Raw genomic sequence first — 19,381 nt, 5'->3', positions numbered from 1 at the left:
ATAAAAAAATTTAAGACTTTCATATATAAACCATGCCAAGTGTTTTATTAATGGTCTTGCTTTTGTAAATAAACCACAAACAAAAACAAAAAAAAGAAAATTGAAACTGTTTGGGTAGAAAATGAGATGTTAGAGATGCCCCTAAAAAAATCAATGCCCGTTCATGAGTCGCTCTCCAAAAATATCCTTGGTTTCATTAATGTCTTATTACTGTAGCAGGCAAACTGTTCTGATTTAAATGTTTGTTCCTTATCTTAATAATGTTCTGAAAAATCCTGAGGACCCACCTAGAATCAGATAATATGAGACATTCAAGATGAATAATTTCTATCAAATTTAGAGGAATTAAAGAGATCGAAAGCTCTGTACCCTTAGACAATTTTGACTTTTAAGAATATTGAGGAGAAACTCCATCATAGTACACCATCCATGAGGCATGGTGGGCGTGGTGTCATGCTGTGGGAAGATGAGGCGACCCTACGGGATCTGCAATAGAAAGCTAATCATGAATTTAAATGGCTGAAGGTATAAAGAAAAATCTGATTCAGGATCTCCTGGAGAGTTTGATACTAGTTTAAACACCCCAAACGATGGATTTGTGTTTGTTTTTTTCAAAGGAAAAATCCTTGCCGAACTTTTCAGATTTTTATATGAAAATAAAGTTCACATAAACACGTTTTTACTCTACACGACACATAATTTTGTGCTTCTAAACTAAAAGATTTGAGGTTAAAAAAAATAATAAAAAATCAGCCCCGGCGCTATGTCATTGTCTAACCACTAGATGTCGCCAAATATCCATAAATAACCGCAGGCGTGCCGGCTAATTAACGCGACCAATCCTTATTTAACAATTAGGTCATCAAGTAAAGACATTAACGATTAAAACTATCAAACAGGAGTGTTTCTCAATAAAGTGGAGATAAATTGTCAATTTGAGAGCAAATAATTTGTTTGAATTCCTAAAGGAGTTCAGAAAAAATAAGAAATGCTTTATATTTTAGCCCTGAGTTCGGACTGACAGGTGCAGCCTCCACCTGTAATCTGCTCCTTTGTTCTGAGGAGGAGGAGGCTGAGATGTGTGGGTGTGTTGGGAGGAGAGGTGGAGTCTTTAAGTCTCTCAGACAGGCGCACTAGGCCGATTAGTCTGCAGCCGCTAACTGGACAGAAAATCAGCTGTAAGAGCAAAGCCTCCTGAGAGCCGCACCTGGACATTCTGGAAGGAGGACTGAAAGCTGAGTCGGATGGAAGCAGCCGTGCTGGGCCGCGCTGTCATGACGGATGTGAACAGCAACAGCCTGGACGCCGAGCTGGAGGTGAAGAAGCTGCAGGAGCTGGTGCGGAAGCTGGAGCGTCAGAACGAGCAGCTTCGGTGCCGGGCTGGTGGGTACCACCACCTCCCCGGTGCGATGCCCACCCTGCTCTGCCAGGCGTCTGTAGACACCTTATGTCCTCCACAAGAACCCTTCGAGTATTTCCACCCGCACGCGGGGGAGGAGGAGGATGATTATGATGAAGAGGCATCGGAACCATCGGTTCTGGATGAGTTGGATCTTCTGGATCTGGAATCTCTGAGCTGCTCAGATGAATCGGATGAAACCTGGTAAATGTCAGGTCTTTGTTCCAATAATCTGACCATGTGTTCCCTCTAAAGCATGAATGAATGCTCCTCTTTCTTCCTAATGTTGGTTTTTCAGTTTTCCTTTCATGTTTGGTTTGGCTTTCTCATGTCCACACATTTTATAAGTTGAATTCCACCAACTCTGTCCTGCAAAAGAATCTCTTTTCCATTTGGCCTGCTTCTTAACACCATATACTTAACACTATGATTTGTAAACTGCATACAGGTGCACCTCAAATTAAACAAGATTATTCCCAGTAGGATTAAAAATAAGGGGGAAAAAAATATTACCACCAACCTGCAGTTAAGCTTAATTGAGCAACAACTGCTAACCAGTGTTTGCAACATCAATTGATTACGTAAGTTTATTTATACAGCACAGTTTAAAAGAAAGTTTAAACATGGGAAAAGAAACATACTGTAATAGGATAAATACATCGCAGTGCCATAAATAATGAACATGAACAATTAAAATATAATAAAGATGAATACATGGAATATACTTAATAGGGCAAAAAAAGATAAAAATAATATAGAAAAGAAAGGAAAGTTGAACTTAAGACTAGCTAATAATGCTTGGGTAGAACACTAACAGGGCAACAGCTGAGGGTTTGAGAAGTTTTTTAAAGTCCATTGTCTAAAATAAAGGGACCACTGCAGTATTTTAGAAGAGGGTGCTCTTTTTTTAGTGAGGATGCAGGCAGCAGCATTCTGGATCAGCTGCAGTTTTCCTGCTTTTTAGGCAGACTGATTGCAGTGATTAGTCTATTAAAGATGAATGTGTAAATTGGTTTCTTAAAGGTCCTGCTGAGACAATCATTCATTTAGTCCAGATGTTCTTTAGGTGATGGAGGCGGACTTTGTTTCTGTCTTAATTAGCCTCTGAAGGTCCAGATCTGAGTCCATCACGACACACAGATTGGTAGTTTCTAGGGGCTGCAACTAACGATTATTTCACAAATCGATTAATTAACCTCTCAATAATTTTTTTGATTAATTGATTAATAATCAGAACGCCAAAGGCTCCTTAAAGAAGATTTTTTTTAAATTAATAAAAATGGGTGAGACTAAAACGTTTCCCCTTGAACATACTGAAATACGAAAAAGTTTTTTTTTTAATCTTGAATGCAAAATGTTTATATATGTTTTTGTACAATTTTGATAGAATCACTAGTCTAAGTGGGTCGCTCTGTCAGCTAAAGACATATTTTAGTCTCTATAATCAATTTAACCAATTAACTGTTTCAGCCCTAGCGCTTTCCTTTTTAAAAAATCTGATCTTTGTTTTATTGTATATTTCGCAAATGAAGTTTTAGAAAATAACACTGTAATTCAAAGCCAATACTTTAAGATTGTCCCAATAGGTTTTCCTTTGGTGCCCCTATAATAAGACATTAGGTATTGAACATAAAAAGTAAACAGAACAAACAGAATATAAAATAATTTAGCTGTAGTTTTTAACCGGGATGTGGTATAAGACATCCCTTATGTAGCAAATGTCCTTTCTTCATTCTTGTGCTTCCTACATTAAATAGACAACCAGCCTTTACAATTAGCCCCTTACCTTATAAGATTGGAGGTTTCTAGCTGTATATGCTGACTTTTAAATGCTATTCCTTTATTGCAAATATCATTACTTAGTTTGTGTTGATTTGTTTAAAAAATGTTGTCCCATCTAGGGCTGCCACCAACGATTACTTTGCAAATCAATTAGTCTGTAGATAATTTTTCCGATTAATCAATTAATAATCAGATAGCCAAAGGGTTCTTTACAGAAGATTTTTTTACTAAATGAAACCAGTGAAACTAAAACTTTTCCACTGAGAAGTTCTGGATAGAGAATTTTCACAGATTTTTATCTTAAATTCAAAATGTTTAAATATTTTTGACAATTTTGGTAAAATTTGTGCTCTAAGTGGGTTGCTTTGTAAGTTAAAGACATGTTTTACAGACTATACTCCAGTTAACGTTTAATTGATTACTGAATTAGTTAACGATTATTTCAATAATAGATTAATCACGAATAATCCGAATGTTTCAGATCTAGTCCCATCCATGCGTTCATTTGTTCCAGTGGGTTCCAGCACTGGCTGGATAATGTCATATATATCTGTGTATCATCTGCATAGCTATGATAGCTTATGTTGAGAATGTATATATTAAATTGAAGGGGCCCTAAGATAGAGCCTTGGGGAACTCCATGGGTTTTTGGTGATCTCTGATGTAAAGTTACGTACTCGCACGTCCTTCAAGTTGGATTTAAACCAGTAAAGGGTAGCATTTCACAATCTTCTACCTACTCTACCTTATGGAATTTTTTCAGTTCAGCCACATTTGAGGGCGTTTGTGAGCATAAATGACCTGTTTAACATCAAAGGGATACTGCTACTAACCCTAAATGCATGAATTGATGGTGAAAAATGCAGATAGTTGGTCTTTTTAGGTTAGCAGAGGTTGAAATCCAGACATAGATGTAACTTTTCACGAGCCTCTGACTCGTTAAATCGTCATTAAATCTTGGAAGTATTTTTCTTTGTCAACTAATCCTGTGAAGGTTCTCCTCTAGTATGTTTTTTTTCATTTTTAGCCGATGGTTTCCCAAAGCAAAGCATCAGAAATATGTGAAAGATATATTTGCTCGTTTCTTAAAGTTTTTGGATTTTTACAGGTATTCGCCTACTTCCTGTTGTGAGGGAGGTTCTGTTGGTCCAGTTCATAACTGCAGATTTGAGAGGAATTTTAAAATGGAAACAAAACGTTATTAATTACTGCTGTTTTGGAGCTTGTGGTTGGTTTAGATTACATTTGAAATTCTTCAACAGTTACCTTAGCTTGTTGCTACTGAAAACCCAAATTATAGTTTTTCTAATATAAGAATAGTCCATTTATTGGTGTTAAAAACACCAATTCTGGGAAAAAAAAGTGGAAAATACTTGCTTCATAAATGTTTTGTGGCCATCAAAATGCATCAGTGTTATTCTATGGGTTAAATAGTAGAAGCATTTTGGCCCAATTTGGCACATTTGGAGAGGTTTGGAGATGCTGCTGACACCAAAAATTCAAAACCTACAGCTCTGGAACTGTTGTAGCTAAAGGTCTGAAATGTTCTGCATTTGTGTTTGACATGATGTAGAACAAATATAATACAATGAGACCTGCTTTTTCTCAAGCATGTCTTTATTACTGCTGTTCAGAAAAGACCGATCATTTTCGAGAATTAAAAAAACAGCTTTGATTCATGTTTGAACTGATGCAGCTTTGTTTGTGTTCTACTCACCCATTTATATATTCAGAATCCAGAGGCTTTCAAATAATGTATTGCACATGTAATTTGGGTTTACAGTTCCTAAGTTATTTGCTTTTCCATTAGGGTATGAAAAATAGGTGAGAATTTCCAAAAATGAGGTGGATGTTAAATCAACAAAGGGTAGATTAATTCCAGAAAGAAAATGATGTGGTTGACATAGTGACAGGAACAATTGCTGATTTGACGGTTCGCCAGCAGACTCTTACTGACTCTAACTGAAGCAAAATAATATTTGCCCTAGTAAAACTAGCTTTTCAGAGTTCTGTTCTGTTAGTTGCAGTGCAGCGTTCTGCAGCCAATCAGATTCATAGAAAGTTGAGTGGAAGGAAAAACTGTGATACACAGGCTTATCCAAAAGTTTGAATTTTTTGCTTAGTGAATATAGTGTTCTTAACCAAACTGTAAATATAATTAGGTTTTAGAAATATGTTCAAATTGAAGAAAGTTTTTCTTGTATTATGGTGAAAATTAAATACTGGATTTCAACCAATTATTATAAGTATTTAATCACAGCTTTCGTTGATTTTTTTTTTTTCCCCTTTAAGTCGAAAGGTTTTTAATTAGCCTTTTTCAGTATTATAACTATAACCCTTGGTTTTTATGTGTTTTAGTAGAAGAAACTTTTCATTCTGAAAGAAAAAGGTACAGTTTTTGCAGAAAAAGTGAGAACAATTTAATGAATATCGAGTGTGAAAAACACTGCAGCAGTAATGTTGTTTACCCTAGATTGTACTAACCTGTTAGGAAATTGTCATTCAGTTGATCCATTATTTTGTTTTTTGTGCTTTGTTGTGTTTAATTGCTCACTTTAAGTCCGTCTTCTGGGTTTGGATTCATGTTCTGGATGTGCAGCCTCTCTTTGCATGTCTAGGAATAGAAACTGAGGTGTGTTTTTGTTCACTTAGTCACCTTCAGGTCAGACTCCACCTGATGTCAGCAGCAGGTTTTAATCTATAATTCAGAGATCTATGCTGCCTCTAGAGAGTGGGGCCTGTCAGGTTGAGAGGGTCCCTCAGCAGACTGGAGTATTCTGGATAACATGGGCAATGATGTTAGGGGAATATATTTCTATTTTCCTCTTTACTTCCTATTTTGCTAAATGTTTCGTAAAAAATTATTCCTCCTTTATCCTTCTGTCCTTACTTCATTTTCTCAAAATCTTTTACTTCTAATTGTCCTTTTATTCTCACCTTTGGTCCTTCTTTCCTTTCTTTCCTTCTCCCTCCTCTCCTCATGCTTCTCCTTTCCTTATTTCCTTTTGTCATCCCCTTTTGTCAGCCCTTAATTTCTCTTCTTTCTGCATCTCCTTGTCATTCTTGAATTGCTCTCACTTGCATTTGTCTCACCACCTCTATAGAAATATCTTCCATACCTTTACAGAGATCCATTTTAGTTGCCATCATAAAACGGATGCGGGAGTGAAACCTCTAGCAATCATACTCTGGATAATTCTGGAGATTATTTGACGATTAATTGTTAGGGATCATATCCATTAAGTTAGAATCAGTGCTTTACTTCTGGGACAAAGACATTAAACAGCATTTTCAGTTTCAGTTTGTCTTTAGGCGGTTTTGCTCTTAAGCGTTCAACTTTTTCAAAGTTTGAGGTCGATTGATGCAACAGGAAATATCCAGAAAGAGGAAGAAGAAGTTAGATCAACGGCTTCTTTAGTTTGTAGTTGAAAAGGGGGAATGTTTTGTTAGATTATAGCCTCATGTTAGAAGCTTCATTTCACCATCAATTACCTCAAAGTCTTAAACACTTAGGGAAAGTTTTCCATCAAATATTGGAGATTGCTTCCTGGATGGATCTTTCAAGTTTTTGCTACATATAACATGATTTTTTTTTTTTTTTTTTGCTTGCAGAAAAGGTTCTGCAAGTCCCTTATAATAAAGGTGAATTATTCTTGTGTAGCGTCAGAGCTGAAGGTGTCCTGATACAATTTAATTTCCGATACAATACAGATATTGTAGCTTTGAGTATCCACTGATACTGTATTGGTGCAATGTCAGCACAAATCATTCATACTTTTATTTATTTTGTATTATGAGATGTTAGAAAATGCTTGATCACATGATGCCACTCAAAAACAGAACAAAAGTTAACAATAGAGCATGAGAACTGCCCTATTAATCTATTGACCATTGGGTCACTTAACTTTAAACAAAAGCGGATAGAAGTGTGGTGTTTCAATCAGCGTGCATATATCGGGGATTCTAGATGCTGGACAACCTATTCAATGATCTTTTTTTTTTGTTTTTTGCTGATTTTAGCACAATTTCTGACGTCTTTATCTGATTTTTTTTCATCACCAATCAGGGTGATTGTCTATCTTTTAATCGTTTTTATTTTTTATTAAACTTAAAACATCTATTAGATACTTTAGTTCTTAAAGGTACATAATCATGTTATGTCTATACCAAAAAAGACCAAAATCCAGTCAATTCTGATTATATAAACCCATGATTTCCAACCCTTTGTGCTGATCGTTTTGATTGTCCATATTAAGTCTAAACAGAATTCCAGCATCGGGCAAAGATGAACTGACGGACATGGCGCCATCTACCGGCTGTACCAGTGAATTACCAGATTCCAATTCAGATGGTAGCCATTGATGCGGCTACTAAATAAGTCCCAGCCGTGCAGACTGTGTTGTAAAGCCTGACAAACCAAAAGCATTGCTGACATTAGTAGAACTAATTGCTAGGACATGTACTCTTGTGCGTTGGCACGCACAGACTTATTGTTGGGTGTCCTGCACATGCTCACCACTGTTTAGGGCCATCTACGGTAGTGAGCAAGTGCCATTGTAAGTGTTCTATACAGTGATACAGGCTAACCACTGTAGAGGCCACTTTAGCACCTGTGTGGCTCTGGAGACGCACTTTGCGTGTGATTTCACAACAATGGGGGGCCCCCAACTGCTGGAAATTGGGGAAAATCTGAACTGTTGCAGCTTGACTCACCATAACAAGCAATCATAGAGAGTTTCCGGTAGGTGTTGGTGTCCTGGCAGGATATGCAGGCAACGACGTTGGTCAGCAGGTTTTCAAACTGGGCTGGTAAATGGTTCTGGTAGCGCCCCTTGTTAGCGGCATCTTTTTTATCAGGTGGTTTAACTCGACATAAACTGAATGCCTCTGAAGATCTGGTGCATCCAGATACGGTACAGAGGCTACTGACATTGGCATTCTTTACCCTTCTTTAGTATATAAAGCCATGCCACTCTATTAGTTTAATCTGATATTGTACAAGATGCCAGTAAAGAGAAGAGGATGGCTCCTCACAGATCCTCTCGACACTCGTCTGACGTTAATGTGGTCAAACGTCAAAGATGAGGCAGCAGACGCTTCATTGTTGTTCAAGGCACGTTTGGTGTGAGCACAGCATAATGTTTGGATTTTGCTAAAGAGACTTTGGGTGAGGAGGTTTGTATAGTATTGCTCCTTTTCCTTGGTAAAAGAAAAAAGCCGAGATGTTCCAGACATCAGATCAGAGTTCCTCCACCATACCACCCTTTGGAGTGTGTCCAGCCAAATAGCCATACTCTGAAGACACTAGAGGAACAATGTTTCTCTTGTGCTCTGAAAACATCTTAACCCTCTCACTCTAGCTTGTTTAGCCAGATCTTTTCTGGATTTATGTTCTGGACTCTTTTAATCAGCCAAAAATAGAAACCATACAGTTTTAAAGAACTTTCTAAGAGGTACTTGAATATCATGAAGTTATCATCGGGATCTCTTTTGGTAAAAAGAGATGTGGTTTTTAATACATTGAGTATTATCAACTTTTGGCTGCAGAACATAATACCTTCAGAACTTCAACTGTTCACTTCTGATCAGTTGGATCTTATCCTGGACTGAAGGTGTCAAATAACCAACACTTAAGTATACATACATTATTAAGGTCTGAGTAGTCAAAGTATGAGTAAGAAATGTCCTTTGTTTTGAAAATGCATTAAAATCCTTTAGCTGATGATTATGCCCGATGGTCGCCAACATGTCTACAGACAGGTTCATCTTCTCGTCCTCTCTGCTTCCAGGTTATATGCAGCTTCAAAAGCAGGAGACAGCTCAGCAGAGTCGCTCAGTCCACTGCAGTGGTGCCGACAGAATCTGGAAAGCCCAAAGTCAGACGTGGAAGCCGCCAGGAGGTCATTGTCCCTGCGACTAGAACAAGGTATAAACCATGGGAACTTTGTTCCCGTCTCTGTGGTTGGCTAAGAAAAGGATCAAATTCCCCAAAGGTGTTGGGTAAGATTATTTTGTGATAGTATAACTAATGGTTTTCCCTTGGGTTCTCTAAGAAACTGGCAAAGACTAAACCTAGGAGCTACGGTGGCATAGAATATAGAAGTCCGTCCCGGATGTTGGTTCAAACCCAAGCTCTGTCCATCTCAGTCGTTGCGTCTTTGGGGAAGACTTTTCACTCGCATTGCCTCCTGATTCTAGTCAGAGATCCTGGTGGTGCCTGTGCATGGCAGCCTCACTTCTGTCAGCCTCCATTGAGTCCATTGACTTTACATTCTATAAGCATGGTACAGGCCACTTACCATTAAACATTTGGTTGATTCTGAAGGTTGGAAGAAAGTGAGGAACTTTTAATAGAACTTGACTACAAATGCAATTGTTTTGTTAAACTCTAAGATGATAGAAAATTAGAACAGCCTAAAGATCCGTAATTTAGGATCTTTGATGCTGTGGGTTGGTTTCTCCTCTAAATGCCCCAGAAATATCAAACTTGATGGCAAAATAAAAACAAACTTTGTTCAGCATACATATTTATTCCGCTCATTCATTTTATACGTGGTATTTCTCAAGATTGGTTAGTTTTATTGAAAATTCTAATAATTGTTCCTCGTCTTTGAAGTTCTTTTTGTTTCCTGCTAACTTGCTTGGAAAGATAAAATCTCTGTCAAATATTGCCTCCCTATTTACTGTAAGGCCAAAGAGGTGTGAAATCTTGACTGGAAGCTGATTTATAGATGACAAAAAATACATATTTATTTTAAGTGCAATTAATTTGTAATTAAAATAAAAAATGACATAATGCACTTTTTTATTAATATAAGCCAGTTCTGGTGGTATTAATGTTCTAAGTAATAAATCATTGTCTAAGGCTACGTTCACACTACAGCCTAAAGTGACCTAAATCCAATTTTTTTGCCCATATGCGACCTGGATCTGATCTTTTCATGGCAGTCTGAACAACACAGATCCGATTTTTTTTTTTTTTTCCAATGCGACCCAGGCCACTTGGCTAGTGGTCCTGAATCCGATACGAATCTGATATTTTCAAATGCGACCTGTGTGTGAACGGCCAGGTTACATTCATCCGACCTGAATGGCATTAATACCCGACAAAGCTCACATGAAGTAGTGGCAAGAAAAATAACAACCATGGCGGACGATGATGCTGAGAGCAGTATTTATGTTTAACTGTATTAAAAGATTGTGTTTTTATGGTCGGGAAAGATCGCTAGATGCGCTCCAGCGCTACCATCCATGTTTACTTCCGTAAACACAGAGGACGCTGGCCTGTGACGTCATTGTCCTCTACTGCAATTGCAGGACTCTTGCGTTGTATGACTGCAGTTCACACAGGAGATTACATACAAGTCGCATGTATTTGGAAATAGGATTTGACAAAAAAATTGGAACTGAGCATTAAGGCCTGCAGTGTGAACGTAGCCTAAAGTCATGTATTGTCAATTGAATTTGGCCCAATTTTATGAAATCTCATGGTTTCATTCACCGGTCCCTGCTATAGTCTTCTTCTGCCACTTGGCATCATTCTTAAATGGCAAAACAAGACGTTTCTTTTAGTCTTTCCTTCTTTATATGCAGATAATCATGTGTTTTATGTGCTGTCTAAGCAAAAGTAATCGATAAATTTCTGATTTAAAATGTATTTTTAGGGTGCTATTTGTCATATCAACAGGTCTTGAATCGCTGTTATTTGTAGGGCTTTAGATCAGTTTTTTGTTTCTGTTGTCGCTGTTAAACAAATGTGCATGTCCTATGCTAAACTGGAGTCCTTCCTTGGGGTGAATAGCAGAAACAAAATGTTCATATGATGTTTTATTAGACCATGGAGTCGACAGAAGAATTTTCTACCTATTTTTATTGCTTTAAAAAAGAAAAACTTGTCTTTTTTTTTTCTTTTTTAAACTAAAATTACAATTCTAAAATCCATAGTTCAAGCGCTGATAAATCACTGACAATAACACAGCTGCCTCCAACTGACCAGTACACTACGGCCTCATGTTCATCACTGAGACCGGACCGTGTAGGACCTGGGTGCCAGGTTCCTTTAATCTGTCCACATGCCGGAGCATTAAACCGATCAGACCCCGGTGACCTGACGCAGCATCTGTTTACGTAATCCTCCACTGACAGACCTATGCAGGGGAAGAAGGAAACACATTTGAGGAAGTAAAACAGGAAACATAAATTTTGCATAAACATATCAGCTGCAAGCAAATCTGTTGATCCGTAACTACTTTAAGCGTCCGTGGATTTGGCCAAAATCTGTTTTTCGGATCATTATACTGCTAAAAGACCTTGTGCACTTAAAAAGGTAATTTAGAAATAATTAAACATCCCTTAAAACTACCAATTAGATTGTGTGCATTTGAAATTAGTTTCATATTTTTTGTCTAATTTTGTGGCTAATTCTTTTTTCATTAGCAAATTTCCTTATAGATCTGCTTATGTTGAGGGTAAATGCAACTATTTTAAGTAAAAACTGACTTGCTTATATCTTAGTTTTTGCAGCATGGGGTATATGGAGGAGAAATGGGCACCCAAGATCATCAAGAACACTAAACAATGAGGATAACATATTTGTTGTTTGCAGCGAAAAATCTCCTGCTTTCTAAAAGGATGTTCTCCTGTCTTTCACCCCCTTTTTTTAAAGAAGGGAGCCTTTATAATCTGTTGAGGGGAAAGTTTTATAAGAGTCGTTAAAGGCTCTGCACCACTCTGCTGCTTTCCTTGCATAAGTAGCAGCCTTCACATGTAAATATTGCAAAGAGGGCAGCCAAGAAAAGAAGATGGTGTACAGCTATTCCACTGCCTCCTGCCGTCTGACCAGGTCAGAACTGGAGTCCGTGCCACGGACGCCCCACTCTGAAGTTGCAGCAGCCGCGCTAGTCGTTGCATCACTCGTCTTAAAGCTGCAGAGAAACCCTCCCACCGAGTGGGTCTGTTACTATAGAAACGGTTTACATGAAAGGATTTGTTTTTCTGTTATAGCTGTGGCATATTTTTACTTTGATAAAAATACAGTTGCTCCAAAGCCGTCTTAGTTTGAGATGGAGGCAGCCGGCGGCAGGTACGGCTGTTCTCAATACAGCTTTGTCCTCTGAGCTGCTGAATAGAACAGAGCAACAGACAGTGCTGGTGAGGTAACTGAGAGATGGAGGGACGGGGGGAGGGAGGGGGTGAAGCATTTGACACAATCAGTGACTGTTTTATTCCTCATTTTTATTAATGTTTGTTTATTTCATTCATCCCTCAGTCACCAGGTGGCGTAGCTCCCTGTCCCCCCCCACCACCACCTCCCCTGGGACCCCTCCAACCCGAGCGCCAGCGGTGTCTTCCCCCTTGGCCAACCTTTCTTCCACCCCGCCACTGAAGGAAAGATATGGTAGCCTAACCTTTGTGCATTTTAGGTTCTTTACCAGGGCTGGACTGGGTCCCCAAAAAATGGCCCCGCCTTTTTTTCAGCTGTGGTGGCCTGCCATCATTAGTTCTATTGCATTGGGAGACGTGCAGCATACAGGATGAGATGAGCGAAAAATCAGAGGCTCAAAAAATAAATATATAATAAAATATATAGAACTCAAGAGTAAAAAATAAAATAAAAAACGTATATAATCTGTAACTAATAAAATTATTGGCAAATTCTGTTCTTTTGAAGACCAATATAGAAAATAACTTATTCATGCAGGAATATTTTTTTCATTTTATATTGAAATCTTTTGATAAGATTATCATTTGGTAAATAGAAATTATTTGCCCACTGGTCTTACACCCTGTATGCCTAATGGCCAGTCCAGCCCTGATTTGCATCAACCTCAGTAGATTTCATGTATTTATTTCAATTTTATATGATTGAACAAAAAGCAGAGTGGGAAGAAAAACGTTTCTATTTTATGGCTTTGCACTAGCGATGGAGGCTATCGATTTAAATAATTAATTTAAAATTGATCGATCTTATCAATCGTCTAATAATTAATAAATTAACAAATTAAATTTGGCAATTTCTTAATACCCTGAGTTTTCTTTTGTATAAATCATATCTTTCCAAAACATGAACTGCTTAATGTTATTTATAAGTTGCCGAGTTAAATAATGTTTTCTAAATAATTATTAAGCTTTTCACAAATCTAGAACCTACTGATTTAAAAGAAGATGAATAGAATATGTTAAAAAGTTGAAAAGTCCTAATGAACAGAGATGTAAAACTATGATTGCAGAGGGGATGTCGCTCCAACATACTGTAATGTGATGTAGCTCTCTGTTTTTAGTGTAATCCAATAATCAAATAGTTTGTCTTTTTTTGTTTTTTTTCCCCCATCACTGGATAATTATCTCCACACTTTTCTGGGAGGTGCCAAATAGCTTATCTGTGGTAGGCTGTTTGCTTGTTTACCACATAACATGTATTTTACCTTTGTTGTTATTGCAAATGTACTAAAAGGCCTTTATTTACTAAACGATTAAGCAAAACCAAGCAGAAAACGCAAAAATAAGTAACACACCAGCATGGCACTATATTCTTGTTTTAAAAAATAAATACATTTGTACAACCAGAGTGACTTATTGGTGTATAAAAATGAAAGATGTGATATTGCACCTTAAAATTCTAGAGATCTAAAAATATGCAAACTTATAGAACACCTCAGAAAAACGGCTAAGAAAAAGAAAAATGTTTTTATATGAGATGACTCAAATCTATAAACGAAATTAGCCATCCTTAAAATTTTAAAGCAAGGGTTTATGTTGGTAACACCCACTCTATTGTTTGATATAAAAAAAAAAAAACTGTATAAAGAGGACTATAAGGGCTGTTAAAAGCAGATTATTGACCTCTTAGGTTTGTTCATTAGTGTTTGCTGTTTAAGCAAAGAAGTACAGTACTAAAAGCGCCTCCAGAAATGTGTCAGAGGGGCGGCCAGATGGGGCCACTAAAAATCAGGGGTGCACACTGAAACTTAAAGCCATCATTACAGGGCTTGAATCCACTATTGCGGTAAACCTGCCTGTAGAAATCTTAAAAGACTTAAGTAAACACCTACTTGGTTTATTGTGTGATTTTTTTTATTTTTATTTATTTTTTTATTTTTATTTTTTTAATGTTGCGTCGCTGGCTGTGCTGAATGGGATGAAATGCTAAACTGATCCTATTACAGTTTACACCGGCAGCGGGGGCTATGGCCACCCCTGGCCACCTCCTGGTGCTGCCATTGTCTGAGGCACACCTCAGACGACCTGCAGCTAATGGTTGGAGCTGAATACAAATGTAACTCATGCTGTTCTACAAGCTAACAATTAATTAATTCTAATGAAATTAACATAACCCCTGTTAATTGCATAAAAGTTTGAGGTTCTGACATGACTGAGTGGTGGATTTTAGGGGGAATCAGACTTGTTCTCTTCTTCGTTAAAATCTTATCCTCTCTTGTTTTTTCTGTCCCTGCAGCAGCTCCTTTGCTCTCCTCCCCACTGCACCCTGTCCTCCCTCGCACCCTGAGCCCCATAGGGAAGGAGCTGTCCCCTTTAGCCGAGAGGAGTCCCACATTTCTCCCTCACCCCACCAGCCGAAGTAAGCCTCCCTTCTGTTGTAAGCAGAGTATAAATGAGGTAGCTCCCTTTTTTTTACTCTAAAACAGAGAAATGTTAGAATCCAGGGTTTGCTAGTTGAATAAATCTTTATTTGAATGCAGGTCAAATGGAACAGAGTGATGGAAAAAGTCGTGCAGCCTCTGGCTCTTCCTGGAGTCAGTGTTCCATTTTCCTGTTCTTGTCTTTTCATCCATCATCCCTTCATCTGTGGCTAAATATTACAAAGAGCTCTATTAATTTGACCAGTAAGCCAAACTGGAGAACATTTTAAAGATGGTAAATAGTTTAGGATTTTTTTTTTATTTTTTTTCATGCAAGAACTAGAGAAATTTGTGTTGAAACCCATCTAGTGTTCATCTGCCATCCTTTGTTATGCTAACTTGGGCAACGGTCCATGTGTCTTTCTATATTGACACATGATCTAAGACGATGTGTTGGCCTCAATCAAGGATGCAGGGATGTGAAATGGCAACAAGTGATATGATACATCAGTACAATACGATTTATCCTGATTTATCGCAATACATAAAGACAATGTGTTTGGATTCATTTTTTTAATTTAATAATAATTTAGCTCTGGAAAACCTCACAAGATCTTGTTGCTCTGCTATGTCTGGTGCAGAGCTGCTAAATAATAAACTATTGCATGCTGCGTTGCCACCTAGTGGCTGGAAGTTTACAATTTGTTTAAAAATGGATGTTTGCCTTTAAAAGTTTAAGATCCATTCGGGTGTATTTTGAATCATTACAGATATGATTTATTGAAATATCGCGATATTTGACAGAATCCATTTTGTTTTTCTTCCATCCCAACTAGGAAGTCTGGTTGTTTTAGAAATTGCTAACTCTAAGCAGACTTCATGTTCTCTCCAGAAGGATTAAGTGGTGTTTTTTGTTTTTTTTCCCCTGCTAAATGTTGGCTGTTCTTTAATAGCTCTTCGTGGTTCAAAGAGGTTTCTTGATGCAGCCGATGAATTAAGGTCAACCAGAGTTGGAGTCATTCTTGGCACACGTCTGACTCTGAGCCTCCATTTGTCCAATGTTAGCCTTTTGGTTGACCTGCTTTGGGTATCGTTTAAAGGCTGCAGCCTCCGCCGCTCCACCCTCAGCCCACACTCATCTGTGGACAGCGACCTGGGTACTTCAGAGGTAGAGGAGGACTCCATCAGCCTCGGATACAAGCTACAAGACCTCACAGACGTTCAGGTCATGGCCCGGCTGCAGGAGGAAAGTAAGTGCACTGTGTTTGACATCAGTAATCACTGGATGTTGATGAGTGATCACCATCAGAGGGCGGTTTCCTTATAGGGTGGGTAAAACCCGATAGTTACGGGGAAAATACCTCTCAATCCTAGATATTTTTCTTTTACACTTAAGAGTAAGATGCATATTTTCCCAATAATTCACCTAAAGATGATTTCCCATAAGAAAGAAAGGAAGAAGATGCAGCTAGTCTGTCATCCCAACATGCAAGGTACTGTAGAGGTAGGCCCTTTCTCACATTGTCTTGCAACAAAAGACTCTAGGGTTCCATGGTTTTAATGCACGGAATGCTGTTTTGGCCAAACCTCAATATGCTAGTGGTTAGTGCAAAAAAAAAAAAAAAAAACGGAAATGGAAATGGAAATCTTACTTAATTTTGGATAAAGGGGTCCACAAGTAGTTGAACAATTTTGGTTAAATTGTTTTCCTATTAACGTATAAATATGTTTGTGATACATGAAAGTTCATTATTATTTAGAAAATGATATATCCTTTGTTATATTCTTTACCCATGGAGGTTGCTATTTTTCAGCTGTGCAATGCATGCTGATTGGATGACACAGTTAGGTCTTACTGGACTGGAACCTACAGAGTAAACACAGGAAGGCAAACATTAGCAGAGTTTTTTTTTATATTGAGATTGTGTGATGGAAATTTAGACAATGTCACACGGCATTGCTGCCTCAAAATTCCCATGAGTCTTTATAGATGAGATTTCTATTAAAACAAATACATTTGGCAAAAAGCACGGCCCTTCCAAAACGCTTTGATTTAGTTGAACTGAGGAGTTCATAAAATATTTAATAGAAGACCTGTACTTGTATACAGAAGGTAGAAAATAATAGCTACTTTTTAATTCACCAGTTATACGTGAAAATATTTTAAATTTAAACACTTCCGAAAATCCTACAGGGCTGAAACGCAAAACACTATCCCTGAACATTCTGGGAGTTAACGTGAAGAAAATGTAAAAACCTTTAATTGAAGTTGTGTAGAACCCATAAAAAGTCTGAAAATATAATTTCGGCCAGGTAAAGACCAATGTCCAATGAACTGTCTAACCTTTGAATCAATGGCGTAACGACGCAACAATAGGCACGTAAGCAACATTATCTAGGTGGGTATGTACAACACCCCCATCCCCTTTGCTATTGATGTCATGTTTAAACGGCTCATCATCATGTTGAAATCTGGCATGTGTTGCCGTATAAATACGGTCCAGTCAATCAATCTGTCAGGTGGGTTAAAGAGGAATTTTTCGCACCATTACATCTGCAAAGAGACGTCCTAGTCCACAATTGCGTAGGGGGCCAACCAGGCGTCAGTGACGGGGCCCCTAAGCAAATGCAGTCTCTGCTTACCGATAGTTACGCCATTGCTTTGAATGGTGTTTATGATGTAAGCTACAGTCGAGATATGGCCATTCAAAGATGATTGTGTTTTCTCACCATTATCAGTTTCCTGACACTGGAGAAAGCTAATTAGCTTGCTTGCTAAATAGCTCATGACTAACCGAACCGTACCAACAGTACATAACAAAAAAATTATTTAATTACGGTACTTAAAGTACCTAAACTGTCTTAAAAACATAAAATAATGCCAAACTACACTTTCCTGAGAGCTCAATGCCTTTTAAATTCTTTTTGTTACTTTGCCTGTCTGACGTCATAATCGGACATGGTCAGAGCAGTCCAGCAAATTGGTTTATACCGTTTATCTGTATTTTAGTTGTCAGTCTTTAGATTAGGGCCTATATATTATAGATATGTTAAGAAAAAGCAAACCTAAAACTGAAAATTGCTACACTTATTTAAAAATCCAAGCTGCCAGAAGAGGGGTAGGATCTGGTACAGTCAAGTTGTAAGCTAATTTATTCTGTCAGAAGAGTCATTATCCTTCAGCACATTGTTGATTAGTACACTTTTTATGATTGGACAGAAAAAAGTATTTATTTTTTTCAATGGTAATGGACCCAAATGTATTCTGGTAGCCCAAATGACCTGATGTATGGATCGTACTACTGATACGGATCGGATAGTGACACAGGTGACATAGGTTTGTGGGAAGTGTAGCAAACCAACCATCCTCACAGGAAGGAACTGCCGTTTCAAAGATAAAGCTAATGATTGTGCCTTTTTTTGGTTCCCTCACTTATTTCTCTCTTTTTCCCCCCGCTCTAATAAATTAACATCTAGACCTCAAAGCCCATCGCTACTTCAGCTTTATTAACCCCAGGAGGTGATAACTTTGTGTTTTCAGTTGTTTTTTTTTTGTTTTTTTTTGGCTGCCATTCCGTATATCTCGCCCCCTGTAGGTCTAAGGCAGGACTACGCCAGCACATCGTCTGTGCTAGCAAACCGCCGCAGCCAGAGCTTCACCTTCCAGCTCAGCCAGCTCAGCGCCGGCCCCGGCCTGGAGGAGGAAGACGAGGAGGACGACGAAGACTACGGCCTCCTGCCGCCGCCGCAGCCTCGCCTCACCCGCCTGCAGCACTCCCACACCTTCTCCAGCGTCCGCGACTGGCGAAGAAGCACCAGCTCCCTGTGCACCCCTCCTTCCACCCCCTCCACGCCGCCGTACCTTTCCGCTGGCTTCGCCTTCCAGGCTCAGCCGCCAACCCATCTGCTGGGACTGGGCAGCCTGTGTGGAGGCGAGCCGCAGGGCTTCAACCCAGGATCAGGTGAGGAAACCTGAACGCTGCCTTTAGTTTCTTCATTTTTACATTTAAAGCTTGAAGTTCACTAATCCCAACCTCCTTCTCCTGTTTCTGTTTACCGTCTTGTATGTAATTTGTTTGTGTTGTTTCTTCACGGCGTCCAGTTGAACATGACAGTAAGTCTGCTGTGTTTTCTACCCGGGTTCCCAGATGAGCCTGTAACTGGGTTCAGTTTTTCCAGGTCCAAACAAATATTCTGTTTGTCAACATTTTTGGGATAACGAAGAATTCTCCCATCAAGAACGGACAACACCCCTTCCAGGAAGCCTGAATGTGTGTCTTTCCTTCCTGCCTCTTTCCTGTGTTTCCATTCATCCATTGTCCCTCTATTCCTTATTCCTTCCTTCCTTCCCTTCTTGTTTCCTTTTTTCCCTTCATTCATTAATCCCATCCTTTTTACTTCCTTCCTTTGTTCCTGCAACCTTTCGAGCTTTCCCTTCCTTCCTTCGTTACTTCCTTCTTTCCTTCCTTCCTTTTTTGTTACTTCCTTCTTTCCTTCCTTCCTTTTTTGTTACTTCCTTCCTTCCTTCCTTCCTTTTTTGTTCCTTCCTTCCTTCCTTCCTTTTTTGTTCCTTCCTTCCTTCCTTCCTTTTTTGTTCCTTCCTTCCTTCCTTCCTTGTCAC

The 19,381-nt window shown here is 38.6% G+C and overlaps 1 protein-coding gene across 2 annotated transcripts in view; it reads left to right on the top strand.

Moving 5' to 3' along the window:
• The first annotated feature begins 1,064 nt into the window (after nucleotides 1–1,064).
• The window catches only part of LOC107086441 (SLAIN motif-containing protein 1-like), a 22,046-nt gene continuing 3,729 nt past the window's right edge, over nucleotides 1,065–19,381 (top strand). The window contains exons 1-7 of one of the 2 annotated variants that reach the window (XM_015377377.1): nucleotides 1,065–1,603; nucleotides 8,971–9,107; nucleotides 12,450–12,578; nucleotides 14,637–14,759; nucleotides 15,861–16,010; nucleotides 18,357–18,722; nucleotides 18,863–18,874. In XM_015377377.1, coding sequence (XP_015232863.1) covers nucleotides 1,245–1,603; nucleotides 8,971–9,107; nucleotides 12,450–12,578; nucleotides 14,637–14,759; nucleotides 15,861–16,010; nucleotides 18,357–18,722; nucleotides 18,863–18,874 — 1,276 coding nt within the window. In that variant the 5' untranslated portion in view covers nucleotides 1,065–1,244. The remainder of the gene's footprint in view (nucleotides 1,604–8,970; nucleotides 9,108–12,449; nucleotides 12,579–14,636; nucleotides 14,760–15,860; nucleotides 16,011–18,356; nucleotides 18,723–18,862; nucleotides 18,875–19,381) is intronic. The other variant, XM_015377378.1, reaches the window with a different exon arrangement.

Source organism: Cyprinodon variegatus, unplaced genomic scaffold (genome assembly GCF_000732505.1).
Source record: "Cyprinodon variegatus isolate N-32 unplaced genomic scaffold, C_variegatus-1.0 Scaffold153, whole genome shotgun sequence".
NCBI classification, from domain to species: Eukaryota; Metazoa; Chordata; class Actinopteri; order Cyprinodontiformes; family Cyprinodontidae; genus Cyprinodon; species Cyprinodon variegatus.
The sequence above is the reverse complement of the archived record's forward strand: the minus strand, read 5'-3'. Positions and strand labels throughout refer to the sequence as shown.